Below are 21,506 nucleotides of genomic sequence, written 5' to 3'. Positions count from 1 at the left end.
GATTTCCCCACAGTGTTCTCTTCAGTTCTCTATACGTTCACCCGTACATGTCCTTAAAAAAAGTGGCTGCTCATTACGTCGTCTTTAGAAATAAACGTGACTGCGCAAAACTTTTTAACAATTGAAAGTACGTGAAAACGCCAGTAGGAAAAAACTAATTTGATGGTCTGGGGCATTAAACGCCATTTTAAGCCTCCTTTAATCGCTTGCAAACTAGGTTTAATGTTATAGAAATATGATTGATATGTGGGGTTTAACGTCCCAAAACCACCATACGATTATGAGAGACGCCGTAGTGGAGGGCTCCGGAAATTTCGACCACCTGGGGTTCTTTAACGTGCGCCCAAATCAGAGCACACGGGCCTACAACATTTCCGCCTCCATCGGAAATGCAGCCGCCACAGCCGGGATTTGAACCCGCGACCTGCGGGTCAGCAGCCGAGTACCTTAGCCACTAGACCGCCGCGGCGGGGCTAATGTTGTAGAAATAAAAAGCGTGGTGTCCGTTAGATAGTGTATTAGAGGCAACCATTGCAGCAGTTTCCGAGCTGATGAAGCACCATGTTTCGTCTGCCCTTCCATGAAGCTTGCAGCATAATACTAGTTTGGGTATACAGATCAAGGGGGAAAGTAGTCCGTAATTCATTAGTGCCCCATACTAAAACTAACATATTTCTTCAGTTTTTTTCTTTGTTTTCGTATAAATTTGATAACACGTAGGTATGATCTATAGTAAACGTCAGATATAATCATTCAACGGAAGCGTACTTGATACACTTCGTCGGCCTTTATTGTGACTTGCATCGGAGACTCCGGTAATAACTTGAAATTGCGGATTTTTTTAAGGAGCAGTTACATGTGAAATAACCTGTACAGATTAACGATGAGCGTTTCTGCACTGTCATATGAAGTGTGACAAATAATATTAGGGCAACCAATTCGTAACGATGCGTTTTCCGATGGTGATGCCCCTTCGCGCTTTTGTGCTTCGTCAGCGACGGTCGGCACACACTGCCGCCGAGGGTAAGCCGACGTGAGCGCACGGATCACAACTGCATATATAGATCGAGCAAAGAGCTCCGTGGCGCAATATCGTCAGTGTAGGCTATTACCATCCTATAAGCCTCCTTACTTTTACGGAGCGACTAATAACTGACTTACATATCTGAATTTTGCTCTCTCTTCCTTTCTCCTTTCGCAGGGCCTCTCCGTCTCGATCCTCTACTGCTTCGTCAACTCGGAGGTGAGTGAACAGTTTCATACTAGGTCCGTAATCAGAACCATATCGTCTGAAGTCATGACTTTAGGAGCAGCTGTCGTCCGACATAGATGCTGCGTAATTTTAGCGTAATTGCAATATTCTTTTTAAATCACTGAATACGATTATCTCGGCGATTACGACACCTGCATTGCAGAAGCCGCAATTATTTTGCGATATTCCTAGGATATACTTTTGGTAAAAGGGTTCTGATCATGTCATGCGCACGTACTGTTCGTGAAAGAAAAAAAGACTTGAGCACGTGGTCAGCACTATTGGGATAGACCGGGGTTGTCGCGAAGCGGCCACTGTAAGCTAACCCTTGCCACACAATATCTTCAAAGCGTTTAGCATCAGTGTACGTCATGTGCCATGGGAGCCATCTCACAGATAAGCATACCTGTCATGGCGCAGTATCATGGCGCATTATCAATAGCTTCGGCCAGCCAGCCGGCTGGCCGAAGCTTTTGATAACTGGCTCGTGACCTTATGAACGCACAACATGGCTCCAACAAGGTGACTCGGATGGAGTCAAGGTGGTATAATCATGCGGTGATTAATTTAGTTTGTGTGATACTGACGTTGCTGAAACGTTTTAAGATGATAATATTTGGGATTCTACGTCCCAACAACAAGATACGATTATCAGAAAAGTCGTAGTGCAGCACTTTAGAAATTTCGACCAACTGATGTTCTTTAACCTGCACAGACATGGGACAGTAGACAGGTCTCTACCGATTCGCCTCCTCCGAAATGCGACTTCCCCGGTCGAGAACGATCCCGCGACCTTAGGGTTAGTATCCTAGCACCACAAACACAGCTCCACCGCGGCGGGCAACGTTTCGGCTCTGTCGCACGAATGGCTAAGGAACCAGCATGGGGTGAACTGCCGATACCAACGGGACACCACAAAGCTCGCGTCCCGCCACGGTGCACGGTGTTCCAACGCGGCTTTTTTGGTGACGATAGTGCCAGCCATTTTTAACTCCTCGGCACCATGTTTCCCCCTAGTTTTCTTTCTTCTCAACCTCCATTCGCCCGTTCGACAGCTTCCAACCGAACAACTATAGATGCGCGAGAGCACTGGTAAAAAAATTCGCTTACGCTTACCTCGGCGTTCTGGAAGGGTGCTACTTGACAGTGGGCATTCGGAAATTCTGCCAGCTCCGCGGAAGCAACGTGAGTGCCGGTCCAACGATTTGCCGTAATCGCGCACAGATTCTCGACACAGCTGTACCAGAGTAAAGTTTGTCGCCAGCCACGAAAACCACGTGCTTTAGTAGCTTCCACACGAAATCACAAAACAGCGGCACATTAGGTGGTGGTGGTGGTCGAAAGCCATGTGCCGAGAAGGAACACAAACATTCCCCGTATTCTAGAACGTCCCTTCACTGAACGCAAGTCAGTGGGAGCGACGTCTGGAGGCAGAGCAAGCAGCTGCGTATCAGCGATAATCTGCCGCGATTCTTGAGAAGCGCCGCGTCATTTTGAGACGAGCAGAGGCGCAGTGCTCAACTCTGTCAAATGAAGAACTAAATTCGAGTTGCCGACCGTGGTTCGATACGGGGCAACAATCCACCCAAATCAAGAAGCTCCCGCTGCATTATCACCGATGTCGATCTCGCTGGCTTCATTCCACGTCGCAACCCCCGCACCGTATAGATTCTGACGTTCCCCGGTATCGACCCCAAGTGTGAAAAGAAAGGCTTGCGCTGCGTGCACTAACAGCATGTGTCTGAATCTTTGTTACTGCTCAACAAGCTTTTTACTCTTTTTTTTACACCTGCCTCTAGTGTGATGTCTAGGCTCGGACATATCAGCAGAGACGAGGCGGCCCGCCCATTGCTTTGACAGTCATGATCACTTCGCAGTCGACCCAGTGCTTTGTGAATGCTGCTGTGGTAGAGACGTTAGAAACAAGTGGCTCCATTAGTAAAAAAAAATGGCAGCATATCCACGGAGTGAATGATGGAGAGTGGGGCGAAGCATTCGTCCGTCCATTCGTTTTTGCTTCCGTCCGTCTGTGTGACCGTCTATGCGTCCATCCGCTCGTCCGCGCTTGCATCTGTTCGTGCGTCCGTCCCTGCGTTCGTCCATGCATCCGCCCCTGCGTCCGTTCATGCATCCATCCACGCATCTGTCTGTGTGTCCGTTCGTCCATCTATTCAACACTCCAAGTACCACCATCTCGCATCTTTTCATCTTATATTCCCCATATAAAAGCACCACCATCCAGAGGACATTCCAAGGACTAAACGAGAGGTGGCACACGCACACTTTCTTACGGCTTGCGCTTCGGGTCTTCCTTCCCACCTTTAACCACCTCGAGTTCATGGTATATACTAGTTCACTGTATTCAAGGCACTGCGGCCCAACGCTCGCTAAACCTTTCGAAAACCAAGGAGGTTACGCCCAGCGAGTATGACGTAGCAAACTTTTTCAGTCAGATAGTGCTCAATGTGCATGCCAATGGCTGCTAATGGGAAATGAGAAGCGGAGAATTCGGCTTTTACTTTGTTACGGCTTGCGCTTCGTATCTACTTCCCATTTTTAACCACCTCGAGTTCATTCATGGTATATACAAGTTCATTGTATTCATGGCACTGCGGCTCAACGCTCGCTAAACCTTTCTAAAGCTAAGGAGGTTACACTTAAGTGAGTATAACGTAGCAACCCTTTCTTGTCAGATAGGGCTCAATGTACATGCCAACGGCTGCTAATGGTGATCGCAGCCTGCACGTTAACTAAAAGTCGAATGCTCCTGTCTCTCATTTCCCATTAACAGCCATTGACATGTACATTGAGCACTATTTTCTATTCTTCAACAACGCACAGAAGAAGTCTCTCACCGGCACCACCTTGGAGGTCAAAATGCTATACTTGTTACACACTATAACGGCTACGAGGAATGAACGGGTGCCATTATAAAGAGCTTCGCCCCTAAAAGAGAGAGTACAAGGGTCGAAAGTGGTGACAACAGATTGATGGAGACCACAAAGTAACCGAAGAACATGCATGCACTCCCGTTCTTGCGTCTCGTCCGATAAGCGCGGCGCACCGCGTCAAACTCCAGCTGCTACGCTTCTTTACGCCACTGTTCCTCTAGGTCGCCAAATTGAACAGTGCAGACTCTGACCTGCAAAATATATTTTACAGTGCATTTCTTGGGTGCCTGCTCCGGTATTGAGTACCGTCGTGCCTCGACTGATCGAGCTTACCATTAGGGTGTTTTAGAATACCGTTTGCAAGCACGACGGGCGTTGTGGGCGTAGCGGGCGCCATATGAGTTTTAGAATAGCGTTTGCCCTGCTGCAAACCGTAACGCACGATCGCAGCGACACCATAGCCTCAAAACCAGCGCTTGCGGGCCACATGCCGGCCGCGATCGCCGCACGCAATTTCGGATTTTCTGCGTGCGGTCCGCGAACGCCGACTCGCGTTACGACGCATGCGCAGTGGCAGCGACCGCACCGCCAGGGCTCGCGGTGCGCTATTCTAAAACTCCCTATTAACTATAGAGGGGACTCTGGGCGCTGGTGCGATCGTTAAGCGACCATGGAAATTATGTGTAGCCCATAAATTTGCCTAGTCCTCCTGCTTGTGTGATTCGAACAAACTCGTGGATTTGTTTATTGCAGTGTTTTGGTTGCATTTCTAATAAAATGATGATTGATTTGTGGGGTTTAACGTCCCGAAACCACGATATGATTATGAGAGACGCCGTAGTGGAGGGCTCCGGAAATTTTGACCACCTGGGGTTCTTTAACGTCCACCCAAATCTGAGCACATGGGCCTACAACATTTCCGCCTCCATCGGAAACGCAGCCGCCGCAGCCGGGATTCAAACCCGCGCCCTGCGGGTCAGCAGCCGAGTACCCTATCCACTAGACCACCGCGGCGGGGCCATTTCTAATAAAATAACAAACCACTTTCAACATCGTGACACGGTGAGCCTAAAAGGTTAAGGTGGTGAAGCATCACTGCTAAACTTTTGCTGATCCTCGCCTCGGGACAAAGCAGCTCCTTGCCACATGAAGCGAAACCGAGGCGAACTTACGAGGATTAGACAAATCCATGTACTACTACCCATCATTCCCATGCTCGCTGACTAGTGCAGCCAGTGCAGCTCTCACAGACACATAGCGCCAGAGTTACACTATATAGTATACATTTATAGCAAACTGTGTCTCGGTCCTCGTCGTAACCGAGCGAGAAACCACTGCGTAAACGTGAAAAAGAACGCCTTTAATTCGCATCTGCCAGTCGAAATTCAGAACGCAGGGACGTGGTACGACCGGTTTGCTCCTTTTGATGCCACCAGATTGCCCTGCCATCCACGGAGCTCGGAGGAGATGAGCGTGCATCTAACATAATGTATATATCAATTTTCAGGTTATATAACGTCCCTAAAACGTTTATTAGGGTTTTGGGAAGGTTTCACTCACGAATAAGGCAAATTTTAAAGCAGTGTAGAGAACATCAAGTCCTCATTACAAACATCTCAAGGGAAAAGTTTGAAGACGTGTTATATTTTCTTTTAGACATAGTGTTGCACAGATGAAAAGCGAGTGCTGCTTTTTTTATTTCTCAACTCCTAGTCATTGTCTTGAAAGTAACGCATGTGAAATAATGAAATCAGTTTCAACAGTTATATTAGATTTCCTTGCTTCTAAACGCAGCAGATGATCGGAATTTGCGCGGTGGTTGCCGAGTGAAATTCCTCGTTCACGTGACGTTAGACCTTGATTCTCGAACTAATGATTCTTTTTTTATTATTATTCTAGACGCTGAAGTCAAAATTTAATTTTCCAAAGACCATGGCATCTCCTCAAGCAATGCGTTTACATGTTTCAGACAACCTGTCGTTAAGCATCTATTGCGGCCACACGCACCAACATAACTTAACAGCATGGACGTAGCCAGAATTTTATTGGGGGGGGGGGGGGGTGAAGGGGGGGGGCTAAGCCATGCTTATGTATGTTCGAGCGTGTGCTTGTATGTGTGCGTGTCGCAAACAAAATCAATAAGTCCACCGCTCTCCCCCCCCCCCCTCCTTTAGCTATGCCACTGCCTACACTGCCTAACAGAATAGCTAGGTGGGCTGGTTGGTATCGCATTATGATAAATAACATTGAGCTCAAATTAGCGACGTTGGACAAAAATGAACACAAACCAGAAGCGGTTATCGTGTGTGCTTCCTTTCTTCATCCTACGTCATTAATTTGCGCTTAGCGTTTTATCCCATAAAGCATAGCCTAACACAGCTCAATATAAAAAGCATTCGAGGCCCCCGAATCAGTTGTTCTCTTTGGTGATTTAGCAATGACGAATAGAGGTGACATTTAAGTCTGAATTTCACTGAGTCGTCGTCATTTGTGCATATTATCCGCGCCATCTGGCCCCGCCGCGGTGGTCTAGTGGCTAAGGTACTCGGCTGCTGACCCGCAGGTCACGGGCTCGAATATCGGCTGCGGCGGCTGCATTTCCGATGGGGGCGGAAATGTTGTAGGCCCGTGTGCTCAGATTTGGGTGCACGTTAAAGAACCCCAGGTGGTCGAAATTTCCGGAGCCCTCCACTACGGCGTCTCTCGTAATCATATGGTGGTTCTGGGACGTTAAACCCCACATATCAATCAATCATTATCAGCGCTATCTCTGCGTTATACATAAACGCAATATAATTGTTCCATGCACGCTAATTCAAAAGTAAGAGCATTGTAATACAGCGCTGCCTCTCTAAACAGTGAAAGGGTGGCAGTAAAGTGGGCCTTAACATAGGCTGCATTATTTCTTGCATTCGCTGTCCCCTCCACTGCATTTTTGGATGTTTACACTGTCCGGGACTCCCGAGAGGACACATTAATCTCATTAGAAATAAATGAGAAAGAAAACGGTGCAGCAAAAAAAACATAAAATAAAGGCCTGCGGATGCAAGCCGTGACGCCCGGCGTCAGTTCGCTAACCCCGCCGGAATGTCGCTAATCCCGTGGTCCCGAACTCTTCGAGTGGTTCCAGCGCATCCCAGCATGCCGCGTGCGCGCCAAGCACCAAAGAGCAATCTACATGCAAGCGCGCCGGGCCGGTGGTCGAAGACCCCGAAAGCCTAGAAAGCAGCAGCATCCACGCCATCGTAAGCCGTCCTCGTCCCGATAAGACGCTCGTTGGCTTCTCTTTCGCTTTCACGTGCACGCTCGGTCGCGCCTCCTTTTTATTCCTTCAAGTGCGAACGCGATTGAATGTGCCACTCGGGACCTATTTACACGGCTACGTCACGAAAGGCTGCGTTTCGCCTCAGAAGAAGGCACGGTAGTAAAGATTCACAGGTCATACCCCCCCCCCCCTACTATCCACTTTCTTTTCGTTTCATTTTACGTAAGAGAGACCCGATCGGCAAATAGGCTTAAAGAGATGGCAGCGACATGGACGCTCGACGGTGCGCCGTGCTATAGCTGCGACCAGTCGTGCTTTGTGCAACACTGTTTGTCGTCCAGCATTGCATCGCTCATTCGACTCCTGTCGACATCAAGCATAAAATGAAGCACACTTGACTTCGTTTCATTGTGCCGGCGACGTGGTTTGAGCGCTCTGGCAGAGAAACTCGGACTTCATAGGAGTCGGCAATTCTTCTTATTTGAACGTGTCCCAGTGCGTATCATTGCCACTGATGTGCACTTGCCTTTGCTTTTGCTGCGTCTTTTATTATCGAAATGTTTCCCTTTTACTTCCTCTTACTGCGGGTGAAGAACTGCTGGACATTAAACACGAAGCTATCACTTCCTGAGACGTAAAGGTTGCGCAAGGATGCCTTCGATGAAATAAACGACAGAGAGATATGTGGGGAGGAGCGTTGAAGTGGCCAGTTTAGAAATGCAACTTCGTGTACTTGCTGGCTACATTCGGTTTGGGAGGACATCAAAATATCTAAAACTTACCAAACTTCGGAGCCTTGGAGAATGAAGCATTATAGCTGACGCAATCACTCTACATGCGTTGCAACTTTGCACATACAAATAAAAGGTGAGGAAGAAATATATTGTGAGAGGCCTCCTACAAAGAAAGCAGACTACGCTCTTAAGGATGTTTTTTTTTTCTTCATTTTATGTCTACTTTGTTTTTTTTATTGGCGCAAGCAGTACGTCTCGCATCAAGGAGTATTTATTATTGCTCGGTTCGTAAAAACTACGGAGTAAAATGTGCAGATATTTTTGTTCTTAAGTGCTTTTGCTATCATGCTCCATCACGTGGCAGAATATGCCATTTGTATTGCTCCTAATATCGCGAATATATTTTCTAACAACGTTTTCTGAGTGCCTACTCTTCTAAAACTAGAAACTCGCGTCGCAGAGTAACGCCTTATTCAAGCGGAGCAATATATTTAATGCATCACTTACATCGCCCTATCGTTGTCCTTTTTGCTTGCAGGTGCAGACTGCGGTGCGCAACGCATACATGCAGGCGATGATCAGGCGCAACCCTAACCGCTACTCCCGCGGCCGAGGCCTGTCGCAGAGCTACTCGACCTACTGCGAGGCCAGCTCGCTGGCGCCGGACCTTCACCCGCACATTGTCGGACACAAGGTGGCCCCCATGCGCAAGGCTTTGGGACCTGCTCGCCGCTACTCGGAGGTCGAGGTTGAGACGCTCGCCTCCATCGTCGCCCCGTCGCATGCGCAGCCTACCATCAAGTGGGAGCGCAACTGTTACTTCTAAAGCGGCCAACGCCGATAGAGACAGAGCCAGGGTCCAGCCGGTTACTCGCCCCTCTGGTAATAAGACCAAGCATGGCAGGGTATTCCGTCGGCGCCTCACCGGGCACCCTTTCGGTCATCAGAAGGCCTTATGAAGCACCATTCCTATCAAATTCATGACCAGACCAGGAAAGCTTCTACAGACGCAGCAGTGGAAAAACATAGCTCTTCTACTCTGCAAATGTGTCCGCGAGGCAGGTGGCGACGCAGGTGGTTCCTACTAAGGACGTGTCGGGTTTTCTTTCCATTCAATCAATTCAGTGCAACCGGAGACACAGGGACATTTACACAAATCCTGCCCACATCAACGCAAGACCAATGAGACATTCATGCTCCCGAAGTGAAAGAAAGAAAAAACTCTACCGACGCGTCGGCGCAGAAACTCCTCTTTTTCCCAGCATAGATGCGCGATACAATGTGTGGTGCGAAAGGATCGTGTTGCGTGCCGTACTGGACGCTTTTTGCGAGTGTTTCATGTCTTCGGTATCTCATGACTAGAGAGATTCTTTCACAGACACGACGGATATTGAACAGCCAACTGCTCAGTGTCCATCTTGTCGACAAGTTGTCCAATGGCCGTAGAATATGTTTGTCTCCATGCGCAAGTTGCCGAAGAAGATTTGTCTACTCACCCCGGAACAGACAATAGTTCCTTTTTGACATGTTGCCGAGCATGTCACGCAGCCTATATATTTATTGCTATGTGTTGATTAGGAAATGTTGGCACATTTATGTAGCTCCGGCTACATCTTTCCACAGACAGTAGGGGTATAAATATCAGATTTATGAATATGAAACTATATAATATCACTCCTAGTGACAGCTTGTCAGCTAAGACGTAGAAATTCAGATAAGCACAAACTGCATTCAAAGATTGACCCTAAGGACGACACAAAATACAGTCCAGGCACACAACGCTACACTGTTCATATAACGTGACATAACACAATGACACCTATATACTGACAAATAACGCTACACATAAAGTGCAGCCATATTCCCACACTAAACATCGGTAGAAATGGCAGGCACGGGCACATATACACGCATGATCACAGCGCTGACCTAGAATCTCAGTTTTGAAATTATTGCCTTTGGGGACTTGTGGTAAGTGAAGGAGCTTATTGTTGGCTGAACAAGACAAGCTGTGTGCGATGGCGATTGCGAGATGTGACGTCATTGTTGCAAAAGGCGACCGTCGGAGGAATGGCAGAGTTTTTCTACGGCTAGGATATATCCCCCAGCAAGAATGAAGCAGCGTTGTAATAACTTTGTCGTGTGAGAATGACGATGACGAGAAATGTTGTGTTTCTATATGTGGTTGTCTGTTGATGAAAAGGCGTCAGATAGCTGTAGACAAACTGGTTGCTGTGTTCAGAACTGTTTTTCGTAGCATTTAAGCAAAGTTTTCGCGAGAATACCTTTGTGCGCCAAGTGAATTTCGGTTTTTGTCTATAAAGCTTCCCTCTACATAGTGGGCCCTGCATAGCATGTCGTAGTAGCAATCTTGAATTCTCGAATTATCACCTAAAATTCGTATTTACTACTTTTGAGGCGTGCTCAAGTGTCATCCTCCTCCTCTTTTTTTGAAAATTTCAGAGCATTGAATATTGCATAGCCTTAATCTTTTTGATATACTAAACTCTGCTTGTCTAATTTGTTCAACCATGCCACCTGATTTCTAATGAGCCCTCCACTAAGATTTAAGCAGCATTGAAAAAGTCGGGTGGTTGAAAAGCATATGTTCAGTTTTTCATTATTGCCAGAAAAAACAGTGTGCCCTTCTGGAATTATATGCATAACTGATCTTGTTTGTGTTGCTTATCATCGTTATGTGCCATGTGACTTGACAGTGTAAGAACAGTATCTTAAACCGCAGCGAATTGCGAATAGAACGGTCCAACTAGTTTTCCTAATGTAAGTGGAACAATTCGATTGCTCAACCGCGCAAGAGATTCGTTTTCAAACAAAGTGCTTGAAGTGCATAGACTTTCCACCTCTTTTAACTCGATTTCGTCCTGTTGTATGATAACCAATTCCACCGGCTACACTCAATAACCTCTGACTGCGCTACATCTTTCAAATCGCATACTCTTCCATATAACTTCTCTTCTATACATTCAGCCTCGATATTATGGCTCGATGCCGTACGCTGGCAGTTGTAAACACTCTACTGCTTAAGTCTTGAATTTATGTCCCGAACAGTTCCTTGGCCTATTGCTATGCCGTTCAATTCCCTTTATTGCTAGAAAGTTAATCTTACACAATGTTCAAAAAACGGACGAATGACGTGAATGGCTGTATATCTGCTACAGGCAAGGCGGTGCAGCCAATATCGACAGTGGCGTTAAGTTTCACAATGCGTGACGTCCTGCTCGTAATGTGCTGCCGAAACAACCAAGATTTCCGGCTCGAGTCACGAACCACTGCTGCTAACGGCAGGTCGATCTATTCGCAGCCGGGAACGTGCGCTTGCAGCCAGGAAGCTTTCGGGCGGCTATTTCGTTTGCAACAAGTGACACCCATTTTGTCACATCGAGTGGACCCAAAGGGCTCTTACTCGGGAAAATTAAAGCGAATTTATCAGTAACTTTTGGGAAATGACACATGACTAACTACACAAAACGGTGACGTCACAGCAGAAAGCTTTCGATAAACCTACTGGCAACGTCGGCATGAATGCTTGGATGAAACCTGCCGTTATTTCTTACTTACCAAAGGAAGAAAAAAGAACCGCATTTACTTGAGTAGCAGTTTGAGCGAGTTGTCGAATTGTGGCGTGTTTTAATCGCTACGTGGTTATTTTTTCAGCTGCTTAAAGCACCAACCACCACCGGCTGCTCTTTTTATATGGCACGAAGCGGAGTGAAGCTGTGCACCACACTTCTTACTGAGCACCTGAGTCATCTTTAATGTACGAATATATGCTCGTCAGTGTGAAGTCATTAGGTTCGGGCCCATAATTCCTTACTGTGATGCTTGTTATGCGCGAGGAACGCGTGGTAGTAAGAAAGATCGATCATGCCCTTTCCTTATTTCATCTCCAAGTGGCACAGCGCGTTGCACGGCACCCTTCTGCACAACTGATAGCATGCTTAGAAGAGTTTTTTTTTCTCATCTTAGCACAATTTCACTTTTTTTTTTCCTTCAGTCGTGTAACCACGCTTTATAACCGGCCACCCTTGTGCGAAGCTCAGAAACCTATACTCCAAATGGTCAAGGTATTGCTTGTATTAATGCAAATTATCTTCATTGAAAGATGTGAATTTTACATCTGTACTCGAGAAGAATGTACGTATACATAGGCCGCTATTTTCACTGAATATGTATGTACATATGTGGAGTAGATAATAGCAGTGTGTGAACCTGATGCGCGGTTTCTTGTGTTTTCGTGATGAAAGGTGAACTATATGGCCTCGTATTGTTGTCAACTCCCATGCCTGTACAGATTCAGTGAAACGCTTATTCGATTTTCATGGTTCGCGAAGTATTCACTTGTAATTATATCACGCACCTCTATTTTTCTCGTATGGTGACAGCTGTGTATACGTGTAAACCCCGTGTAAATACTCCGTAAGTCGCCTACCCTTTTTGTCAATCCTAACTGCTACGCACACGTGAGAACAAACTCTCCACAGAGCACCATGCCAAGATACATATAACTCAAGGTCATTCTTAAGGCGTGTTAAAATGTTGCACTGTTTCGTAGCTGGATAGTCTAGTCTATATTACCCTGAATCTCTGAACCTTTCTGACCGTCCTATTGTTTGTCATACGTGATGAACTTCACCTATTAACAGAGGTGTTTGCCCCCTACTTGTTACGTGACGTGGCATCAATGAAATACGTACTCAGTAAACACTCAATTGTTAACTACAGAACCTGAGCAGATCAGACTGTTACATATACTTGCCACTTGTTTAACTTGCGCAACACCAATCGAGCGAAAAAAACAGCTCTCGTCTTCTCACTTCCGGTTCAACACGTGCGTTCCTTTTCTCAACACGCCCGTTCTGCCACCATTTTTGAACACGGCGCATTTTTGTGTGAATAAATTACATATAAAGCTAAAACAAGGCAGACAATTACTTTGGATTTACTGGCCAGGCTTGACCTCACAAGTACGACTACAGGTGTTGGATTTCCTCTCACCGCACACTTATACTTTTCGCGCAACAAGAAGCGCTTCGTACTTTAATAATGACAGCGGGCTACTTAAGCGGCCTTAATCGCTGTTTGATTACTTAACAAGGCAGCTTTTATAGTCAGAAAAGCCATTTTATTATGCGCCTTGCCAGAACTTCAATAACACAGCTGGGAGATTTATGCGGGTAATGATGACATTTTCGTAACAAGAGACGAGCTCACATTGTTGGATCTTTGGGTTGTTTTGTCAAAGCAGCGTGCGCTTAAGAAACGAGACAATAGCGAAATTTTCTAAAAAAATGATTGCTCTATTGCGTAAGTTAGTTGTTACCTACGTAAATGACGTTGACTACCAACACGAAGAAACTTCGCTCTGGAACTTGTTAGGATGCCGACAATGGTGAAGAGTCGAAAAGGGTTTTACGTAAAAACCGATGGTGTCTTTAAGAGACGACGGTCAAACACCCATCTTAGAGCAAGTTTCTGGCTTACGGATTTCCCTAGGAAGTTTCAGGTGTCAAGTACATAACCGATTTCTCTTTTTCTCTCTCTATTACTTTTGTTGTGGAGGCGCAGTATGTGACAACAGGCAGGTGAACAAACCAAGGTATACAGGGCTTGTTTGACACTGCCCTTCTGTAATGGCATGATAGAGATGAATAATTAGAAAACCATCAACATAAACTGGTTGCCAAACCCGCTGACGATTGAGTAAGTACTGCGCAGCACTGTAAGAAAGTATCCCTAATATCATCTTACTTAATTCACAGAGCAAATGAAAACGTTTATCGCCCATTTCGTAAAATGAAGCATTGCATGTCACATTAAAACAATTTTCGAAATGCACTTGATATCGGTACACAAATTATTGCATCATTTTACGAGCTCGGCATTTCGCCACACTGAAAAGGTCCTCGCGCTTCTGTTGGCACTGGTTTGAACTTGAAGGTTCTTGGTTTGGAGTGGGCTTCAGAGCGCTTCCGTGTATTCTAAAACTGCAGCTGTTACTCCCTCGTCCTTCAATTCTCGCTCGAATATCAGGCCTTAATTCGGCTGGAGAAACTGCGTCAGTCACAGCCGGTGATGACAAACGTGGAAGCATTCTGAGCCATGGGAGATATAGATGGTAGCTGTAGGTTTTCCCTCTAGCTAGCTTGATGATCGCAATGGTAAACGGGGCGTCGCCGCTGCCTTTCCATGGTTTTCATACGAGTCGTTGTACTTACAAATATGAAAATCCTGTTACGTTTTCTTTTTTTTTAGCTCAAGCTATTTTTCACTGTAGCAGCCACCCTGTTTAGTTTACCAGCGCAAGAAGAAGTGCCACGTTAAAAGCGCTAACATCATGAAAAGACAAGTTATTTGAAAGAGTAAATGTCACTGCTCAATAAACACCGCTCTCTATTCGAGGCACACCTTTGCACCTTGTTGCTGAGTGCCTTCCTCGAGCCCGTTCCAAGGCGATGGCGCGTGATTCGATAAGCTACGAGCAGTTCCGGCAAATTATCGAAGTACCATTCTCATCGATGTCGTGCTATTTCACTCCGACACTCGCGCTTGGTGAAAGGAAAAAGAAAATGTTCGAAAGTATACGAAACACGCAGGTCACTTGTAGCTGGCGCGCCAATGTTCGATAGGTCTTCGTGTCGACACAGGCTGTCTTATTGAGCCATATGGAGCCGAGACAGATTGCTATTGACCCGTTCCTGTCGGTTACTCGCGGGTGCTTTCCGAAAGACTAGCATTAGAGATTGATTTTGTTCATTACCAAACATTAAAGGCCAAACGGCAATTCTCTCGAGGGAAAGGAAGCGCCGGCTCCGTCTGAAGACAGAAAGGTGCCTCGGGCACGCGATCAGCGGTGCTCATTCGCCCAGAAAATAAAAAAAGAAAAAAAAACACGCCTGTCGATTAAAGAGTGCCAAAAAGTGGCAAGTCTAAAACAGGAATTCATTTCTTTTGATTTCTTTTGAAACAAGGCAGCGTTTATATAGATGGAAGTGGCATATTCGGGCATGTATACATCTTTTGAAACTACCGCAGCACTTCCCAAATCAGGAAACACAGCGCGCTAACGCTTCCAATTTAAGTAAAACAGAATGCAGGTGAGGTGAGCAATTTATTAGACTGAGCCCATTTCCAATCTCGGCGAGGGTTGCAAGATTGTTGCCTTCATAACGCTTTATAGCTCTTTACATTTGATTCCACCAGATTATTCGAATACCTTGCAGTTAACAACAGAAATCACAGACAGAGGAAAGTTTCATTGGGCAACAGCTGTCACTAGATCATAAAATCGGTTAGCAGCGGTCAAGCGCCAATGAAGCAAAAATGGTGTAAATATAGTAGAAGGTCATCACAACTACGTCGAAAAGAGAGAAAAAAAAGAAAGAATTTGCAATATTCGGAATACTTACAAGATTGCTGAGAAGCTCTGCGCTCAGTCAAGGAGGAGGAAGAAAGTTTAAGCGGAAAGACAGGGAGGTTAGCCAGTTCTTAGACCGGCTGGCTACCCTGACAAGATTCTCGAAGGTGCAATCGGCCGATAATGTATTTAGATATATACGTACATTTCGCAACAAGCTTTGGTGTTACGAGCGTCAAATAAATTGTCATGCTCAAGAGAACGTATTCGCAGCGCTGCGCTACAAAACAGCGCTCTTGGCATTTAGCCAGGAAAGATGTCGCTTCTGTAAACAACATCGCATCCGGTGCCAACCAGCTATAGTGACGCGAGATCGCGCGTGAAGGTGTCCCCGAATGTTGTCGCCCTAGGATGTCCATTCATCCGTGTCTACAAGCGCACGTGTACTTGCGCTGCTTCATAAAGACGCCAAAAGACATAATGCAAGCCTTTTCTTTTGGTGTTTGCTGTTTGTTAATGGTGGGTAACAAAATATAATGGCTGGATATGGAACCACTATGTACACTGGTATTTTTATGCGTTTCACAACTTAATAAAAAACGAACACATAAAATTATCTATCTTGTACTCTAATTGATTGATATGTGGGGTTTAACGTCCCAAAACCACTATATGATTATGAGAGACGCCGTAGTGGAGGACTCCGGAAATTTAGACCACCTGGGGTTCTTTAACGTGCACCCAAATCTGAGCACACGGGCCTACAACATTTCCGCCTCAATCGAAAGTGCAGCCGCCGCTATCTTGTACTGTAAAGCCAGCTAAACAGTTGGCAGTTATACTACTCCAAGAGAGTTGACTGTTGGGCGAGTTGATGCTTTGACATAGAAACCATGGCGACAGCGCGACACAATACGACACGCAGAAAGAGACAGACGAGGACAGGCGCAAACTACCAACTGGCTTTATTCAAGGAAGATCGACACCTCTATATATCAACAACCTTCGCAGGGGCACTGCCACAACAATCACAAGAATTTTAACCAGACAAGAAAGAAATTGCAATACGGCCTTGTCTGGTTGAAATTTTTGTGGTTGTTGTGGCGGCGCCCCTGCGAAGGTTGTTGATATATAGAGGTGTCGATCTTCCTTGAATAAAGCCAGTTGGCAGTTTGCATCTGTCCTCGTCTGTCTCTTTATGTGTGTCGTGTTTTGTTGTGCTCTCACGATGGTTTCGATGTCAATTGCAGCACATTTCAACACTGGTACGCAACGACCTCCATTTTGGTCTGCTCATATTGTTAGTATATTTCTCTTATTTACATAATATGTATCAATCTACTGTGTGTGTTTTTGGAGGTTCAAGAGAATACCTCGTGGTAAAATCAAGTATAACTGTTCAGTACGATCGATCCCTTTATCTCACCATCCAAGAAACTGATCCTCAGTTGTGTAGAAGAGCATGGTATGTCGTATAATAAGTGCAATGATAGGGACCTTGTGTGCTATAATTGCAAAAAAAAATGTTTAACAGTTTGTCTTACTCTTACAGCTGTCTCGCTTCTTTCTCACTGTACAATTTTTACATTATCGCCCCCAAACGTCCGTCACTTCAAGTGGCCTGACGCCCACATGTGATTGCCCTACTGTGTCAACACCACAAATATAATCTAACTTGTACATATTGCACAGATATACGATAGTGTTTTGTAGAAATACGACAAGCTCAACTCAGGTCGTGCCACTGAAGCATACGTACGCATGTTGAAGGGTATATTTGTCATTACAGTTTTGTCTAATGCCTATCGCTGTTCATTCCCACTGATTTACCCACCCACGTCATTCGACGTGCAGTTGGAACGAGAATTCCTCGATTGAGCACATTGTGAAACTCTGTCGGGGAATCCACAGGTTATCTAACCGGCGCGCCACCTGGGCAGAGCCACCAAAAAGACAGCACAGCGTTGCATTGTTCAAGTTGAAGACTTTTAATGAAAGTCGGACCACTGCATTAAGCACGCGAAAAAAAAGTATGCTACAAATTCAAACAGGCTGGTTGTTTCATGTGACTTGCGTTCTTTCCCAATGCAAAAGCACTCATAAAAGCCAGTCATTAGTTTGTGTTTCTCCACTGACAGGTGGCATCGCAAATGTGAATAATGCCCAATTTTTTATTTTTTCTTGCCTTTTTCAGATTCTGGTACATGAAATCTGTGACGAGTTTCGCAATTCGTGAGATTTAAGAACGCTCGTTCCAACTGCCAGTGCATAAAGTGTTGTGAAAAGTGCATGTATACAAAAGCAACTTATTTCGATGTAAAAATAAACACAATGTATAACACAGCTGCTGTGTATTTAGTGCTAATTTGCAGTGATATCTCGTCGACAGCTCTGCGACAGCGCAGAAAGGAAATATTTTTCTTGTGTGTGTTTCAATTATGTTCAACAATAAACAGAAAGCTGAATTAAGAGCGGTACGAACTTCTGTTATGTTACTCTATTTTTTACACGGGCACAGATGGCAGAAATTTACTTATAGTCCGGCAAACTAACGGCCCGGGCTCAAGTCTCTCCTGTCGCAACGTTAAGACTTTGCCTCCCCGTCGCTTCACGGGCCTGCTAGACTGCACAGAGTTGTTCGGCGAGCTTCGACCTGCACACTGCAGAAAGACTTCCAAACTCACCGAGGAAACATCGGGATTGTCTCTCCGGCAGACCTTACAGACGCTGATGTTATAGATTTCCGCGTAAATCCGGTTATACAGCAGTGGATTAAAATAAGTGTTATTTTCAGCTGTATCCAGGTGAATGCTTGAGATCTGCATAGTTTGCCACGAGGCAGAAGGTCGAGCAATTAGGATAAGTGTTATTTTCAGCTGTGTCTAGGTGACCGCATGCTTAAGCTCTGCATAGATTGCCATGAGACAGAAGGTCGAGCCAAGAAAGACGCCTTGATCAGTTTGCTGTGTCCTGCGAGTCGATCCCTGTCCGTACACTATCCGACAAGTTCATCTCCTCCTGCACGTGTTATAACATCGCGTGCAGAGGACTGCGTCCCATCGTGAAGGTTCAGGACGTGTGGGCAGGCTTCGTCCTCTTGGGCTGGGCACCGAACCATGGCAAACCTGGTCGGCATAGCACATGGAAGTTCTCGTTAGAAATGTTCCACTATATGACAATAGTTCAAGTGCAATCTTTATCAGTGTGACCCTTGTTTTTTCTCTCGTCTTTAAAGACATAACACTACAGTATCAAAGATAACATCTATAGATAAACATGAAGTAACGTTAACATGGAATAACGTGCCTCAACTAATTGCACTTCACTGGAACAAGTCTATGCCAATCTATTGTCGAGAATGTGCCTCTAGTTTACGAGCGTCCTCTAATACGTGCCACCCTGGAGGCACATATCGCTTGGCGTCGAAGTACAGGAATCACGGCATAGTTCTCCTCGGTTATGCCACTCTAATTTCTTCCGTCCTGTTTAAGGGGCCTATGTTTCGTGGCTTCAAATTGCGATCGATATCACAGAAGCCTCCTTCTGAAAGTGCGTGCAACTGCCGCCAAGATGTTCATTGGGAGCCCTCGTCGATTGCGTCTGAGAGTCGACGTCACCAGAACAAATAACTTGTTTTCCACGACAGCACGTCTCATCGATCTGTGGGTGCAATCGAGCGTGCTCCAACTACGCTGATGAAATTGATTTTCAGGAAGACGTGAAAGATACCACGTTTGACTCACATAATCACCGTGTGTAGACATCGAGTTTATTGGCAAGAGCGTCTTGCGACATTATTGAATGGATATATTTAACTATATTGTGGTTTAAATACAATATTGGTCGTTTTCGATGCGTCTGCTAAAATGAAAAAAAAAAGTCTAAGCTAGTTTAACTCTAAGTGAAAGCTGCACGATTTGTGCAGCATTGATTCGCACGTGTTATTGTCGTGCTGCTTAATATTTGTTTATCTACTCTCTTCAGTCACAATGTGTTCTTTTCGCGTGCTCATTGAATATTTTTTATTGTTTTCTGTTCTTTTAAGTGTGAATACACTTTATAAGCGACCCCAAACCATCCACCGCCGTCGGCGGCGTCCGCAGTCTTCTCTCTATCTTTAAAAGAAAGAGGACTTGGCGGGCCGCAGCGCGACGCTCTACCATATCGGTGTCAGTAACGCGCCTTATACCCCCTTTCCCTTCGCTCGCTCCTCCGCTCTCCTCGCTCGCTGCAGCTGCGCGCGCCCACCTTCTCTCTCAGTCTCCCGTCGAGAGCGGGTCGTGAGGGGGAGTAAAGTTGGCATTCGCCAATGAGTTAACGTAAACTCCCCCGTGTGATCAAATTGCGATTCCCAGGAACCATTACACCATAAAGGCACCATAGTGTGATTAATAAATATAATAGTGCGAATTAATAAATACCCCTCATAGCATCACCCCGTGTATTCGCACTTAACCATGTTCACCCTCGGGGAAATGCTTGGGAGTTTTTTTCGCGTGCTTATGGATATTTTCTATCTTTTTCTGTTCTTTTCCTCTGGCTATCTGATTTGTTTTGCGATCGCCTATTTCCTGCTCTATAGTTTCTTTTCTACTGTTTTTCAACCGCTTGCTCCTCTTAGCGCAGCGCGTCTATCTTTCGGTGTTGCCGTTTGGCCTCCACTTTTCTATTTTCTACATCTCTGCCGCGGATCTCAGCAAAGTGTATACGGGGGTCTTTTCAAACTTATCACGGCTCAGCAAATTACATCCTGCGTTGTATCATGACGATTGCCCGTGGTGCGGTGGTTTGCCAACATTATATCACATCTCTTGGTAGTGTTCCCAAAAGCCAGATAATTTGACATCTTTTTTTTTTTTTAGGCAACACCATGGTAGGAAGTCCGGAGCAGTGGGAGGCACCACTTCCAACTCAAACCCAGAGGTGCAATTAGCGCTTATGAGTCACGTAAAGTGAGCGGCACAGGCCAGTGGGGCCCTGGACTTGGGTCCCCAACCAATAGGCTCCTTTTTTACTCCTTTTTACTCCTTTTTTAACCCTTCCCTCAAAATAAAGTTGTGTTCTTCTTCTCATCTAACTCCCGACACTGGTGTTTCACAGTCGTTTCTATCAATCGAACAAACGAATTAGCCCTTCGGTGATGCTGGCATGTACACGCAAGCAAACATTGGCGTACGCAAACATTGCCTTGTACGCTGGTGGCCTTTACCCGGCAGTCAGGACGTTTTTCGCGCAGATCACAGAGGCCACGTTAATACTGAGACCACGGTAGTGGGACCTAGCATACCTTTAACGTTGGTGGCGCTGATAAGCATTACAAACTGTTGCATCAAGCACACCACCTATCTATTTGAGTGAAACGCATCAATGTGTTGTCGCAAGCTTCACTTGCCGCGTACGTAACGTTACTTTCACAGCTTACGCAGCTTCTCCGTACGCCCAACTAAAAGTGTCTAATGACCTTTCGCTGGCTCGGACAGACGAATTGTAGTCCTTCGACAGCGCTGGTGGCATAACTAATGGAGTTCTCGCACCGCAACATTCCAAACACGGACAATGAGCGATACTCGGTGTAATGTCAGGCTGGCCCTGCCAAATGTTGTGACGCCTATAACAGAGATGACGCGTATTTTCAACATTTTATTTGCAAGAAACTTTATTAAATTTTACTGAACAGTTTACAATGATCATCTCTGCGTTCCTCGCGCACGTCAAGTAAATAAATTCACGCCTAATAACAACCCACGGCAGACTTATATCGCAAGATTGCTTCCGAGTCCGTAGCCATCTTTTGTGCAAGCCATTATTAATGACTCCATGGCGTCGTACTATTACTTATTTTCCTCTCACTATACCAGTCTGCTTCATGAAAATAATATAAAAAAGAAACATAACAATTTATAGAGAGTTGTGAGATGAGTGAAGGTCAAACAGCTGAAAAAAAGAAATGCATAAGTGTAGTCCTGCTTGATAGCTGTGCCCTTGGGTC

The 21,506-nt window shown here is 45.7% G+C and overlaps 1 protein-coding gene across 1 annotated transcript in view; it reads left to right on the top strand.

The window, feature by feature from the left end:
• Positions 1–17,988, top strand: part of LOC119164990 (corticotropin-releasing factor receptor 1) — a 181,937-nt gene extending 163,949 nt beyond the window's left edge. The window contains exons 10-11 of the mRNA XM_075868576.1: positions 1,202–1,243; positions 8,681–17,988. Of these exons, the coding sequence (XP_075724691.1) occupies positions 1,202–1,243; positions 8,681–8,968 (330 nt within the window). The 3' untranslated portion in view covers positions 8,969–17,988. The remainder of the gene's footprint in view (positions 1–1,201; positions 1,244–8,680) is intronic.
• Positions 17,989–21,506: the final 3,518 nt, after the last annotated feature.

The sequence above is a fragment of the Rhipicephalus microplus genome, chromosome 1 (assembly GCF_043290135.1).
Source record: "Rhipicephalus microplus isolate Deutch F79 chromosome 1, USDA_Rmic, whole genome shotgun sequence".
NCBI lineage: Eukaryota > Metazoa > Arthropoda > Arachnida > Ixodida > Ixodidae > Rhipicephalus > Rhipicephalus microplus.
This window is presented reverse-complemented; position numbering and strand designations above follow the sequence as displayed.